Source organism: Bactrocera oleae, chromosome 6, assembly GCF_042242935.1.
Source record: "Bactrocera oleae isolate idBacOlea1 chromosome 6, idBacOlea1, whole genome shotgun sequence".
NCBI classification, from domain to species: Eukaryota; Metazoa; Arthropoda; class Insecta; order Diptera; family Tephritidae; genus Bactrocera; species Bactrocera oleae.
In genome coordinates, this window is record NC_091540.1 from 61,948,160 (window position 1) to 61,967,045 (window position 18,886).

General features: G+C 33.6%; 7 protein-coding genes and 1 non-coding gene across 12 annotated transcripts; 4 read left to right on the plus strand and 4 right to left on the minus strand.

The window, feature by feature from the left end:
- Positions 1–201: 201 nt before the first annotated feature.
- Positions 202–1,103, plus strand: Tcs5 (TP53 regulating kinase). Its single transcript, XM_014229629.3, has one exon. The coding sequence runs from the start codon at positions 294–296 to the stop codon at positions 975–977; it is 684 nt and encodes a 227-aa protein (XP_014085104.3). The 5' UTR covers positions 202–293; the 3' UTR covers positions 978–1,103.
- Positions 997–3,637, minus strand: LOC106614095 (pentatricopeptide repeat-containing protein 1, mitochondrial). Its single transcript, XM_070112059.1, has 4 exons — positions 2,487–3,637; positions 1,697–2,419; positions 1,462–1,636; positions 997–1,403 (listed from the first exon to the last, which is right to left on the minus strand). The coding sequence occupies exons 1-4, from the start codon at positions 3,398–3,400 to the stop codon at positions 1,095–1,097; spliced, it is 2,121 nt and encodes a 706-aa protein (XP_069968160.1). The 5' UTR covers positions 3,401–3,637; the 3' UTR covers positions 997–1,094.
- A 102-nt stretch (positions 3,638–3,739) lies between these two features.
- CHMP2B (Charged multivesicular body protein 2b) lies at positions 3,740–4,554 on the plus strand. Its single transcript, XM_014229630.3, has one exon. It carries the CDS (start codon positions 3,830–3,832, stop codon positions 4,463–4,465), a length of 636 nt encoding a protein of 211 aa, XP_014085105.1. The 5' UTR covers positions 3,740–3,829; the 3' UTR covers positions 4,466–4,554.
- Dhrs4 (Dehydrogenase/reductase 4) lies at positions 4,551–5,938 on the minus strand. The gene is made up of 5 exons (XM_014229627.3): positions 5,740–5,938; positions 5,537–5,666; positions 5,069–5,471; positions 4,858–4,992; positions 4,551–4,795 (listed from the first exon to the last, which is right to left on the minus strand). Exons 1-5 carry the CDS (start codon positions 5,792–5,794, stop codon positions 4,625–4,627), a joined length of 894 nt encoding a protein of 297 aa, XP_014085102.3. The 5' UTR covers positions 5,795–5,938; the 3' UTR covers positions 4,551–4,624.
- A 3,019-nt stretch (positions 5,939–8,957) lies between these two features.
- LOC106614101 (uncharacterized) lies at positions 8,958–10,266 on the plus strand. Its single transcript, XR_011397133.1, has 4 exons — positions 8,958–9,143; positions 9,215–9,614; positions 9,671–9,773; positions 9,830–10,266. It is a non-coding gene; the product is annotated as an uncharacterized protein (transcript).
- A 227-nt stretch (positions 10,267–10,493) lies between these two features.
- On the minus strand, positions 10,494–12,501 carry LOC106614097 (uncharacterized). Its single transcript, XM_014229628.3, has 4 exons — positions 12,140–12,501; positions 11,957–12,081; positions 11,111–11,326; positions 10,494–10,932 (listed from the first exon to the last, which is right to left on the minus strand). Exons 1-4 carry the CDS (start codon positions 12,337–12,339, stop codon positions 10,649–10,651), a joined length of 825 nt encoding a protein of 274 aa, XP_014085103.3. The 5' UTR covers positions 12,340–12,501; the 3' UTR covers positions 10,494–10,648.
- Positions 12,502–13,110: 609 nt separating this feature from the next.
- Positions 13,111–16,753, plus strand: LOC106614108 (female-specific protein transformer). Of its 5 annotated transcripts, none has more exons than XM_070112060.1 (5): positions 13,111–13,191; positions 13,570–13,762; positions 14,939–15,102; positions 15,182–15,910; positions 16,099–16,753. In XM_070112060.1, the coding sequence occupies exons 2-5, from the start codon at positions 13,618–13,620 to the stop codon at positions 16,327–16,329; spliced, it is 1,269 nt and encodes a 422-aa protein (XP_069968161.1). In that variant the 5' UTR covers positions 13,111–13,191; positions 13,570–13,617; the 3' UTR covers positions 16,330–16,753. The 5 variants fall into 5 exon arrangements, with proteins under 5 accessions (XP_069968161.1, XP_014085125.3, XP_014085124.3 ...); XM_014229650.3 differs by lacking the exon at positions 13,111–13,191 and adding an exon at positions 13,271–13,403; XM_014229649.3 differs by lacking the exon at positions 13,111–13,191 and adding an exon at positions 13,272–13,510.
- A 327-nt stretch (positions 16,754–17,080) lies between these two features.
- Positions 17,081–18,771, minus strand: l(3)73Ah (lethal (3) 73Ah). Its single transcript, XM_014229654.3, has 4 exons — positions 18,227–18,771; positions 18,011–18,163; positions 17,660–17,940; positions 17,081–17,549 (listed from the first exon to the last, which is right to left on the minus strand). The coding sequence occupies exons 1-4, from the start codon at positions 18,330–18,332 to the stop codon at positions 17,421–17,423; spliced, it is 669 nt and encodes a 222-aa protein (XP_014085129.1). The 5' UTR covers positions 18,333–18,771; the 3' UTR covers positions 17,081–17,420.
- Positions 18,772–18,886: the final 115 nt, after the last annotated feature.

An 18,886-nucleotide genomic window follows, 5' to 3' on the forward strand; every position in this document is an offset into this window, starting at 1 on the left:
TAAACCAAACAAATAGCTAACAATTATAAAAAAAAACTTTAAAATTGAAAAATAATCAGAACGAATAAAAAATACGTACAGTCAAATATGTTGAATTAAATTAATTATATTATTTTGCAAAAAAAAAATTTTTTTTTGGAAAAATTACTTCTTAAATTTAATTAACAAACGTAGAGCTGGTAGCTCTGCAATTTGTGCGTAAACAGCTGATTGCCTTATTTATGAATATTTTTGGAGCGGTTTCTTTACTTATTTTAAGTTAATTTGTGTATTCTTAAGTTCATACATTGCAAATGAAGGTTTTAAAGCAAGGCGCAGAAGGTCGCCTTTACCTTGGTGAATTTAAAGGAGAAAAGTGTTTGGTAAAAGAGCGTTTTATTAAACATTACCGTCATCCAGAATTGGACACACAGATTACAAGACAACGAATCAAAGCGGAGACAAAAGCGGCTACTCGATGTCAAAACGCTGGAATATTAGCACCACGTATTTTGCATACTGATCTAAATGAACGTAAAATTTATATGGAATATTTTGGAGACGCCATCACGGCCAAAGAATTAATTCAACGTGTTGTAGCTGATCATACAGTGGAGACAGCGGAAGTAGTTTTGAAAAATCTTTGCAGACAAGTCGGTACAATAATTGGAAAATTGCATGCAAATAATATAATACATGGGGACCTGACAACTTCTAACATACTTATCAATCCCAAAAGTGAAAATAAGGATTTTAAAGATCACGACGTTATCTTTATTGATTTCGGATTGAGTCATTACAACCAAGCAGCGGAAGACAAAAGTGTCGATTTATACGTACTGGAAAGAGCGCTTCTTAGCACACACAGTGAGCAACCATATCTATTTGATTACATTTTAGAAGCTTACCGTAAAGAATGTGGCAAGGATGAAGGAGCTATTATTTCTAAATTCGAAGAAGTGCGAGCCCGGGGACGAAAACGTACTATGATTGGCTAAAAAGACGTTTATCGAAAAATTTGTTTCATTTTTATTTTATTATCAAAAGCTTGATTGACTCTTAATCCTAACATAGCTTGTAAACACAACAAAAAATAAAACATAGAGCAAATTTTACTACTCTAACCGCTGTTGTGCGTTTTTATCGTTGGATAAAGAATCCTGTGTATCAACACGTAAGTTTTCAATTTTAATCTTTTTTATATATCTTCGAACTTTTTGCTGTTTAGAAAGCTTTTGATTTTTTAATGGCTCAACGCCTTCATATTCATCATCCCTATATTGCTGATATGGATGTTCATGAATTTTTTTAATTGCATCCTCTATCTTCAAGCCAGCAATTCCTTGTTCTTCATAGTAAAGACGCAATTTAGCACAGAACTTTTCGTGTCCCCTTCTAAATGACTTCGTTTTTGTTGAAGGATGCTAGAAAATATTGAAAATTATTAAATAAAATTAAATATAAATTAATAAGTAAATTTACTCTTGCGTCAATCGACCGTGCACATCGGTCGTAAAAATTGTGAAGATGTTTGAGAAAAACGTCGTTTGGTTTGATATTTTCATCCAAACTGATTTGTAAAATTTCGATGACATATGGGAAGTTTCTATTATTAGCTCCTTGTCGCAACATTGCACCCAAAATTTGTATGTTCATGCTGCAAGGTTGTAAACGCAATATAAATGTGTATACAGGAATACTATTATATTTGCCTTACCGTATGCCGTTTTCTTTCATTTGTAGCAATAACTCCCGAGATTCCACTTCTGTTTGACATCCTAACGCTAGCACACCATAGGTAACAATATCAGGCTCTAAACCGGCGGTACGTATCATTGACAACACTTCTTTCGCTCCTTCATAGTCGAAACGCATAGAACGTTTTTTTATTAGAATATTAAAAAAGTCAATGTCGGCTTTTAGGCCAATTTTTCGAACGTATGTTAACAACTGTTTTTCGGCTGCATACGTTGGTGGAATGACCTCCAATAATGTTGTGAAAGTTTCAATGTCAGGCGTAATTTTACATTCCTTCATAAGATTCAGAAATCCTGACAAGCCGCCCAAGAGTATAAAACGTTCATGAGGACGGGAAACTTCCGCTAACGAAACCAGGCTCCCGAGATGAGGTCGTGCTGCCAACAAATTAGGCATTTCTAATTGTTCTGCATTATTTTTAAATTCAATAAGTTGTGATTGTTTCTCCACATCTTGAGTGTTAGATGGCGATATTTCTTTAGGCAGTGATGTCTCTTTTTCTATAGATGTAGCCGTAGCAAGCAATTCTTCACGTTCTGCACATATTTGATTTAATACTTTTTCCATAGTATTCAAGTCACCGAATCCACAATCTCTCACACAACGTAAAACAGTGTTAAAAGTATAATAATCGGGTTTTAGTCCATGTTGCATCATTTTGTGCCAAGTAAGAAGACAATGGCTAAAAAGTAATTTCACAAATTCAAATGAAAAATATATACAATCGTGATTATAATAAGAGTTTTTACCGGAATCCATAGTCTACATCGCTTGCGCAGGCTTGCAACAAGAAATTAAATGTTTCAACATTCAAAGGCAGTTGTTTCTCCATTAACTCATCTGCAAGCAAATATGCGGTTTTTACGTCACCACATCGTCCAAAAGCTTTAATCATTGCATTATAATTTTTTACATTTGGGTCATAACCCTTTTCTAGCATTATTTCACGTAATCTATTGGCTTGTTCAATACCGTAGACCGTAGATGGAGCATTTGCACAAGCATTAAAAAGTGACGTATACGTCCCGCCTTTCACTTTTAATCCTCTTTGCCGCAGTTTAGTAAATAAATTAAATGCTTTGCGTGTGTAACCTGCCTTTGCACAACCGCTTATTAGTAAATTATATATATATGCATCAGGTTTGGCGCGATCTTGCTTTAACATTTGGACTTCGAGAACAGCAATTGCATCTTTGAGTCGTTTTTCGGCTAGATGGGATTTTATGAGACGAGCGTAATCAATTGTTCGTAATACTTTCTTTTTAGGATTATTTGTATATTCCTCTTCCATAACATCCCCAGCATCTTCTTTGATTTCAGATGTTTGATTGTTACCAAATATATCAGCATCGTTGCATTTTTCCACAAAATTGCCTCTATGACTATTTAGTTTATCTTCCTTCATTGAATTCTCACTTCGCAACGGCTCACGGTCTGGAAGACTCTCTTGTTCCTTGTTAGCTTGTCGTTGCTCTTCCAAACCGGCATCTTTATCATAAGTTTTAATGTGCAGATTACGAACACTATACTTTGATTCATCAAACAAACTGTAAAAATTGTATTTTAATTTAAGGTAGTCATTATGACGAAATTCCTGCGACACCTTATTGTTCATACACCACAACTGACGCAAAGCTCCAACCCGGAGCAAACGTATGGCCATTTTATTTATTTTAAAATATCTGTGTTATATTTATATAAAGTCTTTTAAAGTGCATGCTGTTTTATTCATTATTGATTAGAGTGGCCAGGTTAGTGCTAAAATTAGTATATCAAAGCTGATCACTCTTATAATCAATTAAAAGATATTTTAAATATATTTAGAAATTTACTATCATCATTGATTCATCCGGTTTAATGTATTCACGCTTGAATGTAATATTTTACAATTTTTTTTTACAAAATGTAATTTTTTTCCCAACAAGGCACTCAAAAAAATTTGAAATGCGCCTTGAATTGATAACATCAGAGTTGCCATACTTATAGTTAACTCAGCTGTTTTCTGTTTGTTTTCATTGTTCATATTTGTGAATGTCGGTTGGGTGACTCACGCATTTAATAATTTTCAACTAAAAGTTAGAGTAAATTAAATATGTTTAACAATTTATTTGGCAAAAAACCAACTGTTAAGGAACAGCAAAGGGAAAATGACAAAAATCTACGAAAAGCCAATCGCGACATAGATCGAGAGCGCCGAAAACTAGAAGAGGAGGAACACAAACTGCAGCAAGAAATAAAAAAGGCTGCGGCACAGGGCAATAATGATGTATGCCGCATATTGGCGAAACAACTTGTGGAAATAAGAAAGCAAAAGTCTCGGACATTTGCAGCAACCAGTAAAATTACATCGATTGGTTATCAAAATAAAAATATGGGAACAAATATAGTATTAGCTGATGCGATGGGAACCACTGCCAAAACAATGGGAGATATGAACAAGGTGATGCGGCCAGAAAGGATTGCTGCAAATCTTCGAGATTTCCAAAAAGCAAATATGCATATGGAAATGACAGATGAGATGATAAACGATACGTTAGATGACATGCTGAACGAGTCGGGCGATGAAGAAGAAAGTGATACCATTGTTAATAAGGTTTTGGATGAAATTGGTATTGAAATATCAGGTAAAATGGCAAACATTCCATCTACTGGCTCTGGAGATTTGGAAAAAAGTGCACGCACCGAAAAGGATATTGAAGACCAATTGGCTAAATTGCGCTCCTCTTAGTTAACGTTGTAACACTATACAATAAGTTAGTTTTTATAAATGTATACCCTTATGATCATGTGAATTTTAAATAAAATGCTATTACTTAAGACATACATATTTTACTTATAACGAAATCAATAAAAAAAAAACCGTACATTTCACATAAATGCAGTAAATTTATAATCTAGCTGACATACCACCGGCAGCGAGAATGGTTTCACCTGTAATATAAGAAGCGTCATCAGAAACTAAAAATGATACTACTCCACCCATTTCTTCTGGGGTACCCAGACGTCCCATAGGTACTTTTGAGATGGATGCTTCGTTAGCCGATTCAGTTTCGTACAGCTTAAATTTAAAAAAAAATTATGTTACTCTTTTTACATTTACTTTACCTTCCTCATACATACCGCACTTGAGAATTTGGTTTTAATAATTCCTGGTGCTAAGCAATTTACTCGAATTCCTTCGCTAGCCAACTCTTTGGATGCTGCTTTAGTTAATCCAATTAAAGCCGTCTTACTAACGGAGTATGCTCCTAACAACTATAAAATTTTCTTATTTGAGATATATGTATACGTAATAAAAAAAATTACATAGAAACAATATATATGCACATACATTGAAAGCATCGTAGCCAGCTATGGAAGACACAAAAACTATATTAGAACCTTGTTCCTTTCGTAAATAAGGCAATGCCTCCTTTGCAAGTAAATAAGAAGATTTAACATTGATGTCGAATATTTTATCCCAGACGCTTTCCTCGCACTCAAACACACCACCCACTGCTGGATTTGTAGCGGCATTAGATACTAAAATATTTAATTTTCCAAACGTGCGTATAGTTTCTTCAAATAGCCGTTTTCTATCTTGCTTTTCTCCAACATGACATTTTAAGCCCGTAACTTTAAGATTTAATTTTCGTAAACGTTCTACCGCATTTTCAACATTTCGCTCCTTCCGACTGCTGATTACCACAGCCGCACCGTCCTCGGCCAAACGTTTAGCAATTGCAAAACCAATGCTAAGAAAAGTACAATTTTACACATTTTTGCGTTCTATCAAATACATTATTTGTCATCAACATACCCTTCCGTAGAAGCTGTAACTATTGCTACCTTTCCTTCCAAACGTTTCATATTTTCCTCTGTTGCTGTATGAATGCCACTACTTGATAAGTGTTTACAACAGATATTTAAGCTTACACCAGATATATTAGCTAGTTGAAAAATATTTGCATTCAACCTTTAAGCAATGAGATTGAACTTTAAACATTGAGCACATGAACTTACCTACAGTGTAACAACTTTTTGCTTTTGTTATGAGTTGTCGTCTGATAAGAAACATTATTTTCAGAATAGATTCTTATCCTTTGTATAGGAACCTCTCTGACGATAAAAGTTTGAGCGGATGAGTTAATTATTAAATCACGATCGGTTAAATGCTAAATTAAAAAAACACATATATTGATTTGCAGAAGAATTATCTCCGGTTTCTTAACCCTTGAAAGGTAACATTTCAGAATTTTATTTTTTAATATATATCAGCAAAAATTAGTTATTGTAAGCCTTTTCTAAAACTAATATCAGCAACCGATCGATGCAGCGGACATAAATATTTAGGATTAAATATCTGATATTAAAAACTTTTTCTATTTAGTCAATTTTCAAAAGCATTAGCCCTCTCCGTTATGATTAGTTTCAACCTACTTTTATAAAAATGTAAATATATCTTGATTTACTTTTTCTTATATCATGTTCCCAAAAAAAATTTGAAGTGATTAGATTGCATTAAATGTATTCACTAATCTAGATCTAAATTTTTGTATAATGTATATATAATATTTAAAAGCTTAAAAATAATTGTAAGATTGTAATTAAAAGTGAATCAAAAATTATTTCTAAAAATGTGTAAAAAAGGGAAAATGGAACTATTATGTATAAACATGTATATAACAAAAATAATTGCAATTTTTTTTATAAGGAAAAAGGTAACCGATACGTTGGGTAGTGGTAACCAATCAATAACCAGGTTTTTAAACAAATAACCCATGAACCAGTTTTCTGTAACTTATAGGTAACTATAGCAATAATCAAACAAACTATTTTCAGTAACAGATGGCTAACCAAACAAATAGCCATTAAAAATTAACCAAGTAGAGTAACAGATAGTTTTCCAAAATAGTTGGCAAATTAAGGCAGTAAAATATTTGTATATAGCATTTGCACTAAGGAGAGGGAGTATGGCAATCACACCGACTTGTAGTGAAAGAGGAGAAATAGTTACCGAGCCTAGAACAATGGATAGAGTTTTCCCCTTGAAATTTAGTTACTTTTCGCTGATTTAAATTAAGGGTCCTTGGCTTTGTACACTTAATTTTTATAAAATAAACTTTGGATATATTTATAAAACAAAGCATGAACAAGAAGAAAATGAAAATAGTCATATATGCAATTTTTCATGTTACTATATAAACTGCTCTGAGAGCTACAACTCGTCAGCTCAAAAGGTACATTATATGAGATCCAGAAATTTATACTTATAATACGATTAGCTTGAGTCAAAAATTCTGAATCTGTATGCCACTACAACATTCTGGTAACTACGAATTCGCTGTCTAGTTACTTCTGGCAATTTATCGTCGGGTCGATTTTGTTCTATCATTCGTGTTCGTCACAATATTATTTATTTCGTGCAATTTTCAAGAATTTTAAGCGGTTTCCATGACAATAGCATCTTGACACTATTATTGATTATCAAGTTAAGCTGTAAGCAACTTAAATCAATTTTGAGAAGTAGTTTGTGTGTTCAACTTAAAAACAAAATCTTGTAAGACATAAACCATCGATAATTAAAATACACATCGATAGTGAAACGAAAATAAAACTATCGATAGTCCCATTGATTGTTTTGCAAGTTCTCACTGGCGCTGAAAATTTATAAAAAGCTGATTTTGAAATTGAAAAATTCACATCGTGTAATATTTATTAAGAGAAAATATGGGTCGGCTTTAGAATAACGTCCCACGCTTTCGGGGATAAAACGGGTATGGGCGGATAGAGGAGATCCTCCAGATCAAGAATATATATAGATATAGCCGCGGGAAACTTATAGTTTTCGAGATATTTACGTTTAAAGTTGAAAATTTCAACTATATAAAGTACGTATTTTTGCGAGTTAAAATGAATTATACACTTATATTTTTCACTTTTATATCCACTAACACTTGACTAATTCGTTTTTAGAAATTTTTTTTATATTAGATGCTGCAAAAATAGCTTTATTTCAATATTTAAATCATTCTTTAATTTTATTAATTTTGACAATAACAAAATGGTTGTGAATGTCAAAACATCAGTGTTGCCATACTAATATATTTTGCTAACGAAGAAAAATAAAATTAACAGAGAGATTGTATCCTAGATACAGGAAACAACGCAAAAAGAATTTCTGCGCGTAAAAACTTTGGTACACTCCGATGTTTGAAGCGCGGCCGAAGGCCGCCAACGCAAAAATAAGTTCTGCGCAAAAAAACCTTGATACACCCCGGTGTTGGATCGACCAGGGTTATTTTTTTGAAGCGCGGCCGAAGGCCGCCAACGCAAAAAGGAGTTCTGCGCAAAAAAACCTTGATACACCCCGGTGTTGGACCGACCAGGGTTATTTTTTTGAAGCGCGGCCGAAGGCCGCCAACGCAAAAAGGAGTTCTGCGCAAAAAAACCTTGATACACCCCGGTCTTGGATCGACCAGGGTTATTTTTTTTTAACGCGGCCGAAGGCCGCCAACGCAAAAAGAAGTTCTGCGCGAAAAATATTTTGATACACCCCGGTGTTGGACCGACCAGGGTTATTTTTTTGAAGCGCGGCCGAAGGCCGCCAACGCAAAAAGGAGTTCTGCGCAAAAAAACCTTGATACACCCCGGTCTTGGATCGACCAGGGTTATTTTTTTGAAGCGCGGCCGAAGGCCGCCAACGCAAAAAGAAGTTCTACAAGAAAAAAGTAATATTGTCATAGAGGGTATAACATAATACTTAACATCAATGCTTTGTAATAGTTTATTTCTCTAGATTTTGGATACCTGTATTTGGGGTATTATCTGTTTTAATTTCTTTCAGTTCAATTACAAAAGATGTCGATAAGGTAACACTGGTTATTTGAAATTTTGCAACCCTTTTGTTATTGTCAGAATTAATAGAATTTAACAATAATTTAATTATTGAATTAAACTATTTTTGCACTATATAATGTAAAATAAATGTGTACAAACGAATTAGTGAAGTGTTAGTGGATATAAAAGTGGAAAATATAAGTGTATAACTCATTCGAAATGGGAAAAATGCGTACTTTAAATAGTCGAAATTTTGAACTTTAAACCCAAATATCTCGAAAACTATAAGTTTCCCGCGGCTATATCTATATATATTCTTGATCTGGAGGATCTCCTCTATCCGCCCATACCCATTTTATTCCCGAAAGCGTGGGACGTTATACTAAAGTTTTCCCGAAAATATTGTAATGTCATACTTTGTTATTAAAGTGGTCTTTTTTTTTATAAATATTCTTCATTCAATGGAAATAATGGAGGAATTTTTTGTTTTTAAGTGCCTAGCAATGAGACGTTTACTGCTTGCCCACACAATGCTCAAAATAGCTAGTCAATATGGAACAAGTTCAACAAGGTCTATTTGGATAAAGGTATGTATATAAAAATTGGTATTATATGTATTATATGTAATTTGATTCGTTAAAATGCGTATATAATTCAGACTCGTGGCCAAATGTTTTGGGAAGTCGATTGCCAGGTTAATTCAGATGCATTTTTTAAAAGCAACTTCCGAATGAACCACCAATCTTTTAACAAATTGTGTATTATGTTAAAAAGCTTGGAGAAGAAAAACACTAACTACCGGAAGTCAATTCAATTAGAAAAACGTATTGCAATTGCTTTATATGCTCTTGGCTCTTCTGCAAAATACCGAGCAATTGGAAATATGTTTGGAATTGGCAAAAGTTCTGTCTGCAACATTCTAATTGAGTTCTGCCATGAAGTCTGGCGATGTTTGTGGCCTTTGTATTTGAATAAATTCCCAATGAACGAATTTCAATTGCGGGAGTATTTAAATGGTTTTGAGTCTTTGGGTTTCCCTCAGGTTTTAGGAGCTCTTGGTAAGAAGTTCAACTCTTTACAGTGAATTTTTTTATTTATTATTTTTAAGTTTTAGATGGATGTCACATAGAAGTTCGCCCAACAGCAGAAGATGCTGTCGATTACTTTAATGATAAAGGTTGGTATTCCACAGTTCTTCTGGCTTTAGTAGATGCAAGGCAAGTTTTTTCATGAAGCTCGTTCAAACCGTTAACGTATTTCTTTAATGTTATAGATGTCGCTTTCTATACATCAACGTTGGTAGTCCAGGTCGTTGTAATAACTCTTCAATATTTGAGAGTTCATCTTTAAAATGCCAGTTAGTACAATCTAGCTTATTTAATGACATGAGTAAGCAAATATCGTCAGTTAATGTTCCAGTCGTTTTGTTGGGCGACTCTGCGTTCAAACTTGATGAACATTTGATGAAACCGTACCCATTTCGTATAAACCAACCTTTGAATGAAAAAAAATTTAATCATGCACACTCGAAATGCCGCAGAGTCGTCGAGAATGCTTTCGATCATTTGAAGGCAAGGTTTAGGCGGGTTGGCAAAGGCTTGGATAACCACATGGTCAACACGAAAGCTGTCATCAAAGCGTGCTGCGTTTTGCACAACTTTTTGAGTGAGGAAAATGATGAAATTAATGAAAGATGGATTGGAGCACAACAAATCGAAAACCAAACTCGACAAATGCCAGAAAACATCCCTAACATTTCCGAAAATGTTAGCCCAAGGGCAGAGGCAATAAGGCAAGCGTTCGTTTCATATTTTGGTAAGTTCTTGCGTTCAATTTTGAAATATTGTTACAGTTCAAAAACTACCTGAGTAATCAGCAACATTACATACTTACATATACATACGTTTTTTTTTACAAAATTCAGACTCAAACACAAATACTTTTAGAAAATAGATATTTGTATTTTCATAAAGGTATGACTTAAGATTAAATAACAAACATAAAAACTAAAATTCCGAACAATGTACAAAGTCTAACTAAATACATAAAATTAAAAATACTAATTTGACACATAAAAAAAAATTTTTTGAGACTAATTTTGGCGACGAAGGAAGTCTATGAAAGCATCCTTCATCTCGCTAACGTCTCTTGCATATTTTTCTAATATACGTAGCCGTTTTTCATCGGCCTCCTTCATCGCCTGAGTCGCCTTCAAAAAATCCTGCCTCATTTCCTCCATTACTGAGACTGCTGTTTTGTTTTTTGTTTTTCCAGCGTCACTGGATGAAGGGCGATTGAAGGCATTGGAAGAAAATGCGCTAGGACTCGGTGGTGCATCAAGACTCGAAATTGGCGATTCTACTTCGACCTTAACATCTACAGGAATGGGAAATATACATACATATAAAAGACAATAACAACAAACAGATAAAAGCATTGTTCCCTTAAACGCCGTTTCATTAAATTAGTGGCATAGTACGAACTAATGTTTATATATATTTATTTAAAAGATACTGCGTATTATGGAACTTACTCCAATACAATTACAACCTACCCATAATGCTTTGCTCGACACGATCGGCGGAGCAAAAGGTTTTGTAACCGTCTACCGCTTCGTGGCTCGCTGGTGCGAAAGTATTCGAAAGTGGCGATTCTACTTCGGTTTTAATATCTACAGGATTTGAGCAAAAGCTTTTGTATCCGCCTACCGCTTCGTGATCCGCTGGTGCGAATGGATTCGAAAGTGGCGATTCTATGTTGTCAATATCAACTGAAAATATTCATACATATAAAAGACAATAGCAACTGAACAAATAAAAGCACAAAGAAATATTCCATAAAACGCCGTTTCATTAAATTAGTGGCATTGTAAGAACTAATCTTTATATACATACTTATACATATAATAAAGGATCAACGGCGCCGGTCATGTGCTCGCTTGTCATATGACATTTTTTCGCTGAATACTAATTTCCTAGACTTACTCCAAATGTACTTTGGAAATGTGATTTCAATAATTTGAAAGTTAGCGTCGTCACTCAGGATGATCTTGACCCTGAAAGTGACGAAGATGATAGCATTACCATGAATAAGCTTAAACGTCTGCTTGATGACGAATGTTTGAATCTCACTACGTCCTTTGAAAAAAAATGCAACTGTTTTAAGTTGGCCATAGAAAAGGACATCATAGATATCAGAAAGGATGTCATAAACATAATTTATCAGAGCAAACGCATGGGTGATAAATGTGACGGACTTGATAGCAGACAAACATCAATTTAAAATTGACCCAAGAATTTCACCAGTGTTTCAGCACCAACAGTAGTAACAGAAATCAAATCACGTCTCTTACAATATCCCTAGTCCAATGAGACTTTTTTAATTGTCGATTACAACTTACCCATAATGCTGTCCTCGACAAGCTCGGCGGAGCAAAAGCTTTTGTAGCCGCCTACCGCTTCGCGCACAGCAGCATAATGCTTCCACACCGAAGGCGAGCCACCCGATACTTTCTGTTTCTCCTGCCTAAAAATACACAACAAATAATGTTTGTTAATATTTTAATTCTTAATTTATTACCTACCTGTATTTATTAGTGAAATTATGTATTTTAATTTTTATTTCTGTGGCCGTATAATTGTGGCCCGCTGTGTTCATTTCTCTCGACATCTCTTCGTAGATGTGGCTGTTCTTCCTAGTCGATCGAAGTTGTGGCGTTTTTTCTTGCCACAACTGTATTAGATCGGCTTCGGCAGCCTCGTCCCACATTACTCGCTTTTTCATAACACTACTTGCTATTTTCACTTAAGTATTTATTTCACACTTATTTTGCCTTAAATTTTTTTTCACTTTATTTGTTTGTTTAGTTTTTTTACGTCAATGCTTTAAACACATTACGACTGCACGACGCGACGTAACTACAGCAATTTTCTTGTCTACAATGGCGTCTATGTGGACTTACACGTTCAATATATTGTATATTAAACGCGATCCAGGATCGCGATATTTATTGAACGTGTAGCACGCATTATTGAAGGACTGCGACCCCTATCACAAAATATTTTGAAATCCGGATCGAGGACCGTGGATTGACCGTTAAACGTTCAATATTCATCGCGCTTTCCACTATTTTTAACATATTTGTTTCAAAAACTCGATTTATTTCGAATAAATACTGACGTGATAGTTAGTATAGCATTCATTCACTATCCATCAATCTTTAATATCACAATAAATATTGAACGTGTGACAGGCGCCTTTAAGCCAGCTTCTTGAAAATTTTGAAGACGGTAGCGACATATCAAATTGCTGATGTGCACAATTTCATTGTTGCCGTACTAAAATCTTTCACTTCAATGAAATTTAGAATAATGTTCAAAGTTAAATTTTTTGTGCAAAAAATGAGAAAATAGGTCGATTTATTTGTTTTATAAACATAAAGTTTAATAAAACATGTAATATAGTAATTGTGAATAGGAATACTCAACTGTTTTCTCTACGCATTCACAATAATCAACCTATCTCTAGGTAAGCTAAACCAAACTTGGTGAAAACGGTTCTATAAGTTAAAGTTATCATCCAGTTAAATTACCAGCAGTTAAGGATACGTTTAACCACATAGATAAAGTTAACCAGGTATTGAGCAAACGGCCATAGCTATTTATATTAGACAATCCTGTTATTTTTTTAATCCAACTAAAAGATACTCTAAATGCCAAAAAATGACAGTTACTTGCGTTGGCGTAAATAAAGTAATCGCTGCGATGAGGAATTTTTGCATTCGATAAGAAAAGCACATATCTATCAAACGGAATCTTAACAAATTACCGCACAAATTCAATCCATGGGTATATCACTGTTTTACCCCATTATTGTTGTTTTATTTACAAATAATTATCCATCGTGTTGTTGGGACATAACACACAAGTAACTAATTCTGAAAAATAGAATTAAAGTACAACATAATTCAAAAATAAAGGCATGGCATAAACACAAGCTAATTTTTTCCCGTAGGAAGGATACTGATATTTCGTAAAAACATCATTTGAGACATCCATCAACATGAACTCCAACATTCCCAAACTATTTGCAACATCAAGCAAAATTCAAATTAAACAACATGTTCCCAATGGCTCTATTAGGAAAGGTCCTCACGCTATAGAACGCAGTTTAGTTCCAGACGAAGTTGTTATTAAGCGTAGATTCGGTAATTTTAATTGCTTACTAAATCTAGTGATATTAAAAAAGCTATCAGATCTTGACGCGAACTTAAATGAGACAAGGTGTTAAGTTTGATTAAGTTCTTTTGAGACACCAATCAACGTACCAGGATAAATTGAAGCATTATGAAATATTTTCTTGCCGCAGATCTACAATCAACATGCAATCGGTCTAATAAAGTGAGTATAAGCTCGAAAGAAGGGTACAGTATAATATTTTTCTCTAAAGCTTTTAAAAACAACTTAACAGTTTTTTATAGTGTGCAGTGTTAGTATCTAAAAGTATTGAAAACTTAGTCCTTATGTATTATGCGTGAGTTTGTGCAGTATATTTTGTGTCCTATTTTTTGTTCTTTTTACATATTATTTTGCAATGTTAAGGTTAGGTCGTTTTCAATAAACATCATTATATATCTACAATACTTTCAAAGTGTCTTGACAGATGAATCGGATATATAAAATAATTTTTTAACACTGGATAACTTTGTTAATTCAAAACTTTAAACATTTGTGAGAATCACACTCACTGGTTCATTGTAAGTGGAGAGTGGCAAGGATAGAACGATAATATTGTATATTATATTAAATAAATAAAATTCTTTTCTAGCCATAAGAAAAAGCAAAATACTACAATCAACAAATCAAACTCCCTACAACAACAACAGAGCAACTCAAACAACAATCAACATTCCATGAACTCGGGAAAACTTGGCAATTGATATCTTCTGACACATGCGGATTACAACAATCAACTCAAACATATTAAATGATGTAAATAGAAATAGAACTTCATATACAATAACATAATACGTCATAACAATTGAAAGTTAATTTAATAAGTACTTACGGTTTATTGGAAATTTGAACTTCTCGCTTTAATTTACTTTAACGTTTGGAAGATGATGTTTAAAATTTTGTTTAATCTTTTCAACAATACTGTTCAAAGTTCTTACCTATTATCATCTTAATTTATCAAAAAGATAAAAATTAATAAATAAATTAAAAATATTTCGTGGAGTTAAAATTAAATAATTAGCATTGTAAAAAAATATATTCCTAATTATTCAACACAAAATGCTGAAAGCTGCAATGGAAAATTGTTGATATACAAATCAAATTGCTTTTTTATATATCACTAATTTTGGCATTAATCGTGTTCACAGGTGAAGGTTCAAAGCCTTTGTTTCAAAGAGATGATATCGTGGTGAATCCAGAGAGTGTTACAAATACTGCAGATGCTCAAAACGACAAGCAAATTCAAGCCGAAACTAGAAACAACACAGAGGATATTTCCAATCGACGGCGAAAAGAACGTCACATTTCGACTGTAAGTAAAATATAATATGTAAATCTTAATCAAGTATAAAGTTTTAAAACTTCAAATTTTTCAAACTCAATTTAAAAAGGATTCCAGTAGTCCAGAGCGTTATCGAAAATATCACACTAGCCAAAAGAATGAGAGTGAAATTGGATCCAGCAATAATACCACGCGACGCACGAAAACAGCGAAACCTACTAGTGATGGCAAATATGCAGTTCGACGTGACGTATCGCCACCACCAAATCGTCACCGCAGGATTCCTGAAAAAATTCCATATTTTGTAGACGAAGTGAGGGAGCAAGACAGAATTCGACGTAAATATGGATCGACTAAAAATAAATCGCCTCCAGCGTCATCCAAATTTCGACGCAGACGTAGTATTTCAAAGTCACGCTCACGATCGCACTCTCGAGATTCAATGAAAACTAAACAACGTTCACAAACACGCAGAACTTATTTTCGTCGTTCAATTTCAGTGGATCGTTATATGGGTGACAATAGTAAACGGGAACGGGAAACAGAAAAATCACGTACAGATAAGGATTTGGGTGGGACACCGAGCCACTACTATCAACATACATCAAAAGATCGTGCTAAAAATTTGCGTAGACACCGAAGTTCTCGCACAAATTCAAGATCACGCACTCGTTCACGTGAACGTTCGTCGCGCATAGGTACACAAAGTAGCGAACGCCATAGATATCGTCATAATGATAATGACGAAAAGAATGGGAATGACGAAAGAAATCTGCCGCAACCGCAAATCATAACCATACCCGTGCCGGTTCCTGCGGATTTTATGAATTATGGTTATGTAAGTTGATTATGGTTAAGTTATTATATATAATATTATATATACATATGTACGTGACATCTTCCTAATAGCTATTTCAGCTTAGTTTGTTTCGATTTTGTAGTATTTGCAACTGAAATACAGTTATTTGTCCATAGCTGTGAACAATATTCGTCATAATTAAGAACAATTTTTTTTCGATTTTGTAGCCAACCTGGCCGACTCCAACGCAGTGGGCACCGCAACCGTCACGGTATGGAGCTCCCCCTTATCCTATGCCTACATTTTTGCCTGCTGTCTTACCACCATTGCGGCACCCAATGCCACCATATGGATTACCTCCGCAACCCATACGTTACGGTGGACCTGGTTATAGATTACCTTCACAATATGGTGCATCACGCCCTTGGCGACCCAATTTTCGATCAAAAAATTTATAAATTGTGACTGATAAATGTTGATTAAATTTGAATAATATGTTTAGTGCACTACATTTGATAGTTATAGTTAAAATGTTATCAACTTCTGGTGTGAAATTGTGAACAAATAGAATTTAATTTTCAAATTTACATTTTTTCAATCGAAATTTAAATTCAAGGAGTAAAAAAATAATTGTCGCATTCGTGATAACATTTTTAATTATAATTATTTCCAATTGGAGAGCAAGTAGACAATTTAGAAATGCACTAATTCTTCTTTTTAATTTTCTTTTATTTACAAATATATATATTTATATATGTGAATAGAGCAATTATGATTATTTGATATTGTTTTCGATCTTTTGATAAAAATTACAGAACTATAGAAATATAAAATAAGATCATCATATAATATAATAATAAATAAAATATGTAGAGAACAGCATGTTTGATATTTTGATTTGAAAAATATTAAATAAATACACTAGTATAGGAGGAGTTATATCTTACTACAAAATTTCTTATAAGAAACTAATTATTTAAAATGAGAACATTAATTGAAAGGTAGGAAGTCACAAAATGTTTCTATATATTTTGCAATGCTAAATAATAATTTCGTATTGGTGAAAATTCCAGCTTCAAAAGTACTCTACTCAAGACCTGTAGAAATTTGTTGAGATAATATCTAGATCAAGAGCAAAAAATTTAGTGCACTATAATATAAACACATACGTAACATACATATGTCAAAAGGAAGATTTGCCACCGTTAATAGTGTTTGCAATTTGTTCTAAATACATTACTTTCGCTTTTTATTACACTTAATCATTTTATACACATATGCATGCATGAAACTCTTCTAACCTCCGGTTGTAAATATATTACAATACTTATTTCGATTTTTCTATCTTACGGCTGAAATTCACTTTGAATTTTAAACTTTTTTACAAAACTAGCGTTTCTGTTTTTGTCTAATTTATATATATGTGTATATATATATATCTTTGTTATCGTTAATTAAAAAATTAAACTGTTGCGTTGGTATTCACTTTTGATTTCACTTAACATTGGTTTTCGTACAAATTTCTGTTTCACGTATGTTTTAAAAGCCTTCATACCAGATCAACTCGCGGTCGAAACTGTAAGCGCAGGGGTGGATCTCTAAAACGCCAACGCGTCACATACACAAACTTTAGCGTATGATCTTTGCCCAGTAATTCTTCATTGCACAGTATGTCGATCTAAAAATTAAGAAATTGTTGAAAAAATCATCTTTTTTTTTTTACTACAAAACTATCAATAAACATTTATGATAATTTTTTTAACACAATATTTTTGCAAAAGGTATTACCTCTCGATATTTGTCAATGCCATTCAAAATTTTCTTGGCAACCAATTTTTTCAAATGCGTTATAGTGGCTTGTGAGCTGCAGCGTATAAAACGTCGCTGCAAATTTTTAAAATTATTGCTCATACATTCGAGGCTTACGTTCACCTGCTCGTCTAGACGATGGAAATCAGATTCTGCATGTGCTTCGAGCATTTTCTCATCATCATCATGATTCTGCGGCATATCTTTGGGGCAGGGAATGTTTCGACTTTTATAAAAATCTCGTTCTCTTCTCATTTCATCTACATTACAAATTACAACATTTTATTTCATAGCAATTTCTTTGCATTTTTAATTCTTTGGAAATCTTACCTTCTTGTAGATTGGGTACCAACTTATAAACAATATCCTGCATGGTTCGATCAAAGCTGATGTACTGCAGTGGGTGTGACTGATGGATGACCATATCGCAAGTGGGACAGGTTTTCTTTTCTTCCAAATGTTTTACCAAACAACTTTTACAAACTACAATTTTAAATTAAATTAATCTAAGGTACAGATATACATGTATTTGATATTATTACTAACATGTATGTAAACACTCCGTGACGGTTGTGGCATCAATAAAGTAACCACCACAGATCTTGCACGTTATGTGCGGATTTATGGTCTTAAGCTTAACACGACGTTCCATGGCTTCTTTTAATCTTTTCTGCAGTATATAGATCGCAGGAATACTGCAGAGCTTCAGTAAACATTGCACTACACCCCAAATCCACAAATTACCAGTAGCAAATTTAAATAACCTTTTGTGACAACTTAACACTTAATATCGCATGCAATATTTTGGATCAGTTAGATTTCGAAAGTTCACAAAGGTTATACACCGCTGTTATATTTTTCATGCTACACAACGGCAAACACTTCACTCCAATTCACCTTGTGTATTTTAAAAGATTTTGATCGTCAATTCATTTTCTTTACAAGTGTCTTTGATTTATCATTTACATTATAAGACGAATCTAACTATAAACATAACAAAACATAAACACTGATTATGTTATTATTAAAAACAAAGAAATTAAACAATTACGCGAAACCGAAAAATTGACACGAACACGGGCTTTTATAATATTTTTTATTGAAGTAATGAAATAAATGATGAGGCGAATTGGAGGTTGGCAGAACTGACTGTCAACTTGCATTTTTGTTTATTCTTTATCAAGATGGCAATAACGTGCTTACAAC